This window comes from Aythya ferina, assembly GCF_964211825.1.
Source record: "Aythya ferina genome assembly, chromosome: 3".
In the NCBI taxonomy this organism is placed as follows: Eukaryota; Metazoa; Chordata; class Aves; order Anseriformes; family Anatidae; genus Aythya; species Aythya ferina.
This window is the reverse complement of record NC_140298.1, coordinates 13,273,902-13,282,590: the sequence shown is the minus strand read 5'-3', so window position 1 is coordinate 13,282,590 and position 8,689 is coordinate 13,273,902. Positions and strand designations below refer to the sequence as shown.

At 63.5% G+C, this 8,689-nt stretch overlaps 3 protein-coding genes across 4 annotated transcripts; all 3 read left to right on the top strand.

Annotated features, from left to right (window-relative positions):
• The first annotated feature begins 49 nt into the window (after nucleotides 1-49).
• Nucleotides 50-1,943, top strand: PTCRA (pre T cell antigen receptor alpha). 2 transcript variants are annotated; one of them, XM_084514793.1, is made up of 4 exons: nucleotides 50-240; nucleotides 382-687; nucleotides 870-911; nucleotides 1,706-1,943. In XM_084514793.1, the coding sequence occupies exons 1-4, from the start codon at nucleotides 189-191 to the stop codon at nucleotides 1,813-1,815; spliced, it is 510 nt and encodes a 169-aa protein (XP_084370919.1). In that variant the 5' UTR covers nucleotides 50-188; the 3' UTR covers nucleotides 1,816-1,943. The 2 variants fall into 2 exon arrangements, with proteins under 2 accessions (XP_084370919.1, XP_084370918.1); XM_084514792.1 differs by having other exon boundaries at nucleotides 840-911.
• A 188-nt stretch (nucleotides 1,944-2,131) lies between these two features.
• CNPY3 (canopy FGF signaling regulator 3) lies at nucleotides 2,132-4,535 on the top strand. Its single transcript, XM_084514780.1, has 6 exons — nucleotides 2,132-2,318; nucleotides 2,871-2,994; nucleotides 3,220-3,316; nucleotides 3,554-3,676; nucleotides 3,804-3,921; nucleotides 4,034-4,535. Exons 1-6 carry the CDS (start codon nucleotides 2,171-2,173, stop codon nucleotides 4,243-4,245), a joined length of 822 nt encoding a protein of 273 aa, XP_084370906.1. The 5' UTR covers nucleotides 2,132-2,170; the 3' UTR covers nucleotides 4,246-4,535.
• Nucleotides 4,536-6,772: 2,237 nt separating this feature from the next.
• GNMT (glycine N-methyltransferase) lies at nucleotides 6,773-8,663 on the top strand. The gene is made up of 6 exons (XM_084514779.1): nucleotides 6,773-7,043; nucleotides 7,131-7,258; nucleotides 7,345-7,458; nucleotides 7,920-8,062; nucleotides 8,155-8,276; nucleotides 8,356-8,663. Exons 1-6 carry the CDS (start codon nucleotides 6,838-6,840, stop codon nucleotides 8,525-8,527), a joined length of 885 nt encoding a protein of 294 aa, XP_084370905.1. The 5' UTR covers nucleotides 6,773-6,837; the 3' UTR covers nucleotides 8,528-8,663.
• The last annotated feature ends 26 nt before the right edge of the window (nucleotides 8,664-8,689 follow it).

Genomic DNA, 8,689 nt, shown 5'->3' with positions numbered 1-8,689 from the left:
GGGGGCGGGACCACGGCGGAGGCTGCCCCAGCCTCGCAGCCTCCTCCCCCGGGGGCTGGGAGGTGCGAGGGGCAGGTGGAGGTGGCGAGGGGCTGAGCCCTGCTGCTGCTGCTGGTCCTGCTGCTGGTTCTGCTCCTCCTGCTGCTGCTGTTGCTGCTGCTGGTCCTGTTATTGCTGCTATTGCTGCCATGGAGGTGCTCTGCATGCTGCTGGCCTCCACCCTGCTCCCGCTCCTGCCCCGTGAGTACCAGGGTGACAAGACACAAGGGTGGTGGGTCCTCCACCCATAGCACCGGGGCAGGATGGTGGTCATCCATGGCGAGGTGCGAAGGGCGAGGGGATCGCAGCGCTTAGCCATGGTCCCACCCCGCCTCCTCGCAGCCTCCGGAGCCTCCGTGCCCACGCTGGCGCCGCCGTTGACCATGGTGGTGGACGGGCAGCGCCGGCAGCTGGTGGTGTGCGTGGTGAGCGAGGTGCTGCCCGGCTCCGGCGACGCCGTCTGGATCTCCAGCGGCAACGGCAGCGCCCTGCAGTCCTTCACCTACGGGGCCTCGCCGGAGGATGGCGGCACCGTCTGCGCCGTCTCCATCCTCCCCGAAAGCCCCCCGCAAGGTGGGCTGCTGGCTTGCCACGTGGGGCCCAACAGCACCGCTCCGGCACGCAGCTCCAGCCCCGTCCCCGTCACAGGTAAGGTGTCCCCGCTGCCCGGCTCGGTGGGAACGGGGCTGAATGAGGCTCCCGTGATGGTGGGGTGCAGGTGCGAGGCCCCGCGGGCGAACGTTGCCCTCGGTTTGGGGCGCAGGAAGGGGTTTGTGGCCGGCCCCGATGTGCACCTGCAGCCACCTCCCCAGCTGCTCCCCGTCCCGCAGGCAGAGGTGAGGAGGCAGAGCCGTGCCCCAGCACCGCGATCGGTGAGTGCCCGGCCCCGGTGGTGGCCCGAAAATTCACCGACAGGGAGGAAACCCCGCTGGGAGGCTGGAGGCTGGGGTGGGGATGGACTGGGGAGGGGGTGAGGGGGTGATAAACTGGGTTCTGGTGGGAGTGGTGAACGTTTTGGGGTGGAGGCTGGGGTTGGAAGCTGGAGATGGAGGCCAGGGGTGGAGGCTGGAGATGAAGGCCTGGGATAGAGGCTTGGGGTTGGAAGCCAGGGATGGAGGTTGGGATTGGAAGCTGGAGATGGAGGTCTGAGATAGAGGCTGGTGTTGGAGGCTGGAGATGAAGGATTGGTGTGGAGGCTGGGGTTGGAAGCTGTAGATGGAGGTCTGGGGTGGAGGCTGGGGTTGGAAGCCAGGGATGGAGGCTAGGGTTGGAGACTGGGGATGGAGGCTGGGATAGAGGCTGGGGTTGGACACTGGGGTTGGAAGCTGGAGATGAAGGCTGGGGTTGGAGGCTGGATATGGAGGCCCAGGATAGGGGCTGGGGTTGAAGGCTGGAGGTGAAGGTTGGGGTTGGAAGCTGGAGATGGAGGCTGGAGATGAAGGCCTGGGACAGAGGCTGGGTTTGGAAACCAAGGATGGAGACCCAGGATAGAGGCTGGGGTTGAAATCCGTGGATGGAGGCAGGAGATGGATGCCATGTGAGACCCCAGGAAGCCCACAGCCCCTGGAGGCCACCCTCCCAGCCTCGCCACACTTCTGGAGGCTGTGTGGGGACGGTGCAGCCCCCCAGCCCCCTGTGGGAGCTACGTTGACCTCCCCTCTTCCAGGGCCTCGTGCCTGCGGCTCCGCTGCCCTGCTGGCAGCCGCCCGCGTGGTGCTGCTGAAGGTGGCGCTCCTCGACGCCCTCCTCACCTCCGCCATCATGGCCCAGGGGTGAGTGCCTGGGGGGGGGGGGGCAGCACCCTGCTGGGTCTGGGGGCGCCCCCAGGGGACGGGCAGCGAGGAGCCCCCCCGGTGCTGGAAGCACGGAGAGCCCCCTTCAAAGCTGGGGGGGTTGGGAGGAGAGCGGGGTCCCCGCTGCTGCGGGGGGGGACCCCAAAATTTGGGGATGGGGAGGGAGGGTGGTGGTGGGGGGGGGAGGTAAGGGCACTGCCCACACTTGGGGCCCCTCCATCCCGGGGGCAGGCGGTGGGCGGGGCTTGCCGTGGCGCGCGGGCTGGGATTGGCCGGACGCGCCACGCAGCCCGCTCGGATTGGCCGTTGCCGTGGTTACCGGGGCGAGGCGCGGCCGGATGCGTGGCCCCGGAAGCGGAGCCATGGCGGCTGCGGCGGCGGCTGTGGCGGCCGAGGGCCCCGCCGTGCTCCTCCTCCTCCTCCTGCTGCTGGCGGCGGCGGGCGGCGACGACTCGGACTGGGTGCGGCTGCCCAGCAAGTGCGAGGGTGAGCGGGGCCGGGGGGGCTCCGAGGGCTGGGCGAGGGGGAGGCGCTGAGGAAATAAAGCGCTGCGGCCGCCTGACGGTGTCCGGAGGGAAAACGGGGGGTGGGGGGCGGTTGGGCCCTGCCCTCACACGGCCCCCTCAGGGGTGGGAGGCCTCGGTGCTGTGGGGAGGGGGTGGGATGCGCCGTGGGGCTGCTGTGGTGCACGAGGAGCCTTCCTCCTCCTCATCATCATCATCTTCCTCATCATCATCCTCAGAGATGAGGCCGTGGGTGGCTGCCAAGTGCGGCTCTGAAGGGTTCCCGCAGGTGGAACTCTGCCTCCCGGCCTCCCTAACGTTAGCACAGGGATTTGGGTCTGATTTGGGTCTTCCCCTCGCTTCAGAGGATCTCAGCACAACCAGCTGAGGTGCTGCTGTTTGTTTTTTTGGACACGGATGATGTTTGCTCTGCTCACATCTCCATCCAGCCCTTCTCCCAGCACTCACTCCCCAAGCAGTCCCGTCCCCAGGAGCGCTGAAAGCCTCCAACCTGCCTGTGCTTTCCGCCCCGCAGTGTGCAAGTACGTGGCGCTGGAGCTGAAATCTGCTTTTGAGGAGACCGGCAAGACCAAGGAGGTGATCGACACCAAGTATGGCTTCCTGGACGGGAAGGGCTCCGCCGTCAAGTACACGCAGTCGTAAGTGAGAGCAGGATAGGGGCTCCTGCTACGTTTGGTGCCTGTGGAGCCGGGGCCTTGCTGAGCCAGCAGGTGGGCTGCACGGGCCTAAAATGCACCAGGGCTTGGCAGCGTGGGAAGCACAGCATGGGGAATGTGTCTCCTGCTCCAGAAAGGCTCAGCCCCACACCCTGGCTGTTCCTGGGGAGCAGCACCGAGCCCTTCCCCTCCCTCCTGTCTGTGCAGGGACATCCGGCTCATCGAGGTGACGGAGAACATCTGCAAGAGGCTGCTGGATTACAACCTGCACAAAGAGAGGAGCGGCAGCAACAGATTTGCAAAGGTGGGGGCTACCCTTCAGTCCCTCGCCTCCCCACATGCTACCAGGGCACTGAATTGTGGTTTGTTCTTTCTGTCCTCTGGGTCCCTAGCCAGCCATCTGCACGTGAGGCCTCAGAAATTGGGTGTGGGGGAGGAGATACATGCCCTGTGCCTGTCTGTACCCTGGGCAGCACTCTGGGGACAGAGCAGGAGCTGGGCAGGGAGCGTCACCTCATGGGGTGGCTCTCTTCCCCTGCAGGGCATGTCGGAAACCTTTGAGACCCTGCACAACCTGGTGCACAAGGGCGTCAAGGTGGTGATGGACATCCCCTACGAGCTGTGGAACGAGACCTCTGCTGAGGTGGCTGACCTCAAAAAGCAGGTACCTGCCCGCCGGGGGAAGCCTGCAGTGGCTCTGCAGGCTGGGGGAGGATCTGTGGGTGCTGGCAGGACCTGGCACCATGCTCCCACCCCCCGTGCTGGGATCTAGGCTCTCCTTTCTCTGCTAGTGCGACGTGCTGGTGGAGGAGTACGAAGACGTGATCGAGGACTGGTACAGGCACCACCAGACAGAGGATCTCTCCCAGTTTCTCTGTGCTGACCATGTGCTAAAAGGGAAGGATGCGAGTAAGTCTAGGCTGCTCCCAGGGGTGATGGGCACGTATGGGGCAGAGCGGGGCGGCCCAGTGAGGGTGTGGGGAGCCCTGCTCCTGCCTCAGGGCTTTCCTTCTCTCCCCAGGCTGCCTGGCAGAGAAATGGACCGGCAAGAAGGGCGACTTGGCGAGCTTGGGGGAGAAGCCGAGCAAGAAAAAGAGCGGGAAGAAGAAGAAGAAAACTGTGAAGGAGCAGAGTGAGGGCATCGAGAGCCTCCCTGATGCAGGGGCCACCCTGGAGGAGCACGGTGTCCAGGAGGAGGCCCCGCTCCCCCACAGCCCTGCTGACGAGCTGTAGGCAGGGGCTGGGAGCCCTGAGGCATGGTGCTCACCCCAAAAGTACTGAAGGGGAAGGGGTTCGCTCCACACTGTGGGGCCACGGCCCCCAGCCAGCCCTGGCATGGACTCACTGGCCCCTGTAGGCTCCAGCAAGCTGGGGCAGGGGGCAGTTGTGGCAGACTGAGAGGTACGGACTCCGATGTGCAGGACGAAATGAAACTTTATTAGGCGAGTGTGCTTCTTTATATTCCCTAGGTACAGAGGCCGGTCATTTTCCGGTACATGTATTAAAATACATAAGAAAATCAACAACCATACTGTGAGTAGCTTCAGCAGGTGCATAACCCAGCTTCCCAACCCAAAACCACCAAAAAAATTGTTAATCCATCCCTGCTCACCATCCTGCCTGAGTTTATTGACCCCCTCTCTTCCTTTCTGGATGCTTTCATGAACGGACCCGGGTGTTCCTCCCCACGCGCAATCCCCGTGGATAAAGATCTCTGAGGGGAGTGCTAAGGGCATGTTGGTGGAGTGCAAGATGCTCGGGCTGGCACAGTTGCAGCAGGCTGTGCTATTTCTATATATTGACAGAGAGGAATTAATATTTTGTGCTATAGGTTGATTTTTACCAGTGTAATTAAAATCCAAGCAGCTGTCCATTTTGATGGAACCTAAAAGGACGGCAGTGGCTGTTGTGATGATGGTCGGGCCCATCTCGGCCCTGTATCTCATTTCACTGAGCGGAATGTCGGAGTTTACAGCGATGGGAAGGGTGATGTGCAGAGACCTTTTGTGCCCACATAATTTGTGCAGGTCCTGTGGAGCCAAAACCGCCTTACCCACGAACTTCAGTCAAGCATCGCGGCACCTGGGCATCTGTCATCCAGCAGTCCCGTAACTGCCGTTGGGATAAGGATAATGGCAGTATCAGTGTTATTGTGACTCAGAGGATCCAGCATGGAAAGCCGCAGAAGCCTGCGTTAAAGGGTTAACCTGATGCTGTGGGGTGCCCACCTTCTGACATGCATCTATCCTGTCTGTAAGTGCAGGATGTTGCAGAGTTTTTAAGACCCGTGGGCAATCTGCATGAGCATTTTCAACCGCCAGCCGTTTCAACAAAACTTCCCGAGCTGCAGCATGATCTACTTACCTGTAAAGGGCACCTACCAGCTGGCATATCCAGAAATTGCATACAAGACCCCTGCGGTCCTTGCTCTATGGCGATAGAAGACTGTGCAGGCTTTCCAGCATCTCCACGTAACCGATCACCCTCTGGTCATCCTAGGTTTTCGACTGCTCGTTGGCCCACTAGCCGGCGCCATTGGCCAGATCACACCGTGCATTGAGGGGCTGTTGGAAGTATTTGTGCTGTAGTCTGACAGTTGTGCAGCGCCAGGACGTGCATTTCAGACACTGACTGTAAAAAGCTCATAGTGTATGGAGATTGTACGGTCATAGGAGCCTCCGCCTGTCCCCTAGGTGTCTGGGTAGGCTGTTGTAGGGTATTGGACATCAATCGCCATGCTGTGAGCAGTCCCACTGCTGTTCTATCACCTCATGTGGCTGAGTCCCAGAGTTTAACCTGTATTTGGACCCAGGTCTTAGGCTTGTAGACTGAACTAGCCCTGATTGAATCAGTATTTTGGGGTCTTGGGCAGGTATAACTTTCCCATGTTTTGTTTTGTTTTGTTTTGTTTTTTCATTCTTTTTGCATTATGGTTAACACCATTTCCTGTGCCTGGGCTGTTTTGCTCCCCGTAGTCCTCGGCTGCTTACCTCTGTCCCGCGGAAGGCGCTTAGCTGTGCACCAACCTGCTCCCATTCAGTGACCCAAGTTCACCAGGGGTGAGTGAAGTGCCCCGGGTGCCTTTTGGGGCGGATCGAGACGCACGGCCTCCGACGTGCTGCATCAAAATCAAGCTTCAAGGTTAAAATCAAGCAAGACAAGTGTGCTCCTTACACACCCGAGGCGCAGAGGCCGGTTAACTTCCCACTTGTGCCCGCAGGAGCTTTTCACGGTGCTTTCCACAGGACCTCGTGCGTGTCACGCACACCCTCAGCGCTGCTGTTTTCACGGCATTACTCCTCCTCCCTTACTCCTCCCTTACTCCTCCCTTACTCCTCCCTTACTCCTCCCTTACTCCTCCCTTACTCCTCCCTTACTCCTCCCTTACTCCTCCCTTACTCCTCCCTTACTCCTCCCTTACTCCTCCCTTCTCCCGTGCTTCTCCTGCCTCTTCCCACGGCTTCCAGCCCCTCCGTTCCCCCCGGTTCCCTCCCCCGCCCTCTGCAGCCCCCCGCTGGGCTGCACCGCAGGCGTCGGCCCCGACCCCGCCACCCGCGGGCCGTGGCGCGCAGCCGGAGGAGCGGGCGGCGCGGATTGGCCGGGAGGGCAGGCGGGGGGCGTGGCGCGGGAAGGGGCGCGGCAGGCGATTGGCTGGCGGCGGGGGGAGTGCGGGGGGCGTGGCGAGGGAGTGGCGCGCCGGGAGGAGTGGCGCGCCCGGGATCGGGGGGAGTGGCGCGCAGGGAGCGGGGCCGAGGCCGGAGCGGGGCCGGGACCGGGGCCGGGGCCGGGGCCGGAGCCGGAGCCGGATCCGGAGCGGGCGGCGGGATGGTGGACAGCGTGTACCGGACGCGGTCGCTGGGGGTGGCGGCGGAGGGGCTGCCGGACCAGTACGCGGACGGGCGGGCGGCCCGCGTGTGGCAGCTGTACATCGGGGACACGCGGAGCCGCACGGCCGAGTACCGCAGCTGGCTCCTGGCGCTGCTCCGCCAGCACCGCTGCCGCTCCGTGCTCGACGTGGCCTGCGGCACCGGGTGAGGCACCGCGCAGCAGTGAGCCCCCATCCCCCCCTTCCCTCCCCAAAGCCCTCCTCGGCGCCCCGCTGACAGCCGTGTCCCCAGGGTGGACTCCATCATGCTGCTGGAGGAGGGCTTCCAGGTGACCAGCGTGGACGCCAGCGACAAGATGCTCAAGTACGCGCTGAAGGAGCGCTGGGAGCGGCGCAAGGAGGAGCCCTTCGACCGATGGGGTGAGTTGGGGGAAGCTCGCAGGGAAAGGGTGGTGTTGGGGGGGGGGGGGGGGGGAGCTGCCCTCACGCGTTCCCCTGCGCTGCAGTCATCGAGGAGGCCAACTGGCTCACGCTGGAGAAGGACCTGGAGAAGCCAGGGGACGGGTTCGATGCTGTCATCTGCCTGGGCAACTCCTTCGCGCACCTGCCTGACTTCAAAGGTGAGGCTGGAGGGGGTGGGAGGGCTCGGGGAGGGGTCACAAACCCACCTCTACCCCTACTCATAGCCCAGGAGGCTGAGAACTTTCCCTAACTCGTGGCACGAGTGGGTTAACCAAGGCGGTGGTGCTGCGTCGCCAGGGAACGTGCCCAGGTTCATGGCACGAGCGGGGCCACCAGGCCCCGGGGTGGCGGGGCTGCGTGCGTCGGTGTCGCGTCCCTGGCAAGGCTGGAGGCACACCCAGACTCGTGCCACAAGTGGGGCTGTGGGTTCCCTGCGCTGCCCCGGCGAGGCTGAGAACGTGCCTGAGCTCATACCCTGGGTGGGGCTGCGGGTTCCCCGAGCTAAGAGCTGAGGGGGGGGTGCAAGGATTTGGGTATGGGTGAAATGAGGGGGGTGGCAGTGGTCCTGGGGGTACGAGGGCACAACCCCTGCCTGGGGACGCCGCGGTTCCCTCCGCAGGGGACCAGAGCGACCACAAGCTGGCCCTGAGGAACATCGCCAGCATGGTGCGGCCGGGGGGCGTCCTGGTCATCGACCACCGCAACTACGACCACATCCTGGCCACGGGCTGCGCACCACCCGGCAAGAACATCTACTACAAGGTGGGCGTCTGCCGGACCCTGCCCTACCCCGCGCCCCTCTGCACCTACCCCATTCCCCAGCCCCTTCCCCATGCCCCTCCTGTGCTCCCCAGAGCGACTTGACCAAGGACATCACCACCTCGGTGCTGCTGGTGAACAACAAGGCCCACATGGTGACCCTGGACTACACCGTGCAGGTCCCCCCGACGGAGGCGGGGGCCTCCCCGGAGCTGAGGTGAGAGGGGGCCACCAGGGTGGTTCCTGGTGGGCACCGAGCCCCCCCCCCCGGCCTCACCACCGTTGCCTCCTCGCAGCAAATTTCGGCTCTCGTACTACCCACACCGGCTGGAGGCCTTCACGGCGCTGCTGAAGGGTGCCTTCCAGGGGAAGTGCCAGCACAGCGTCCTGGGTGACTTCCAGCCCTACACGCCAGGCCAGGCCCACATCCCCTGCTACTTCATCCACGTCGTGAAGAAGACGGCGTGAGGGGGCTACCGAGATGGGACTGTGGCGGCGGAGAGCTCCGAGCGGCTCTGGGGACACGCAGGGGGCTGGGGACATCGCCGCGAGCTGCCTGGGAGCCCCCTCCTGTTAATTAAGAGCACCTGTGAGAGCTACTGGAGCCTGTGGTCCGTGTGTCCATGTATG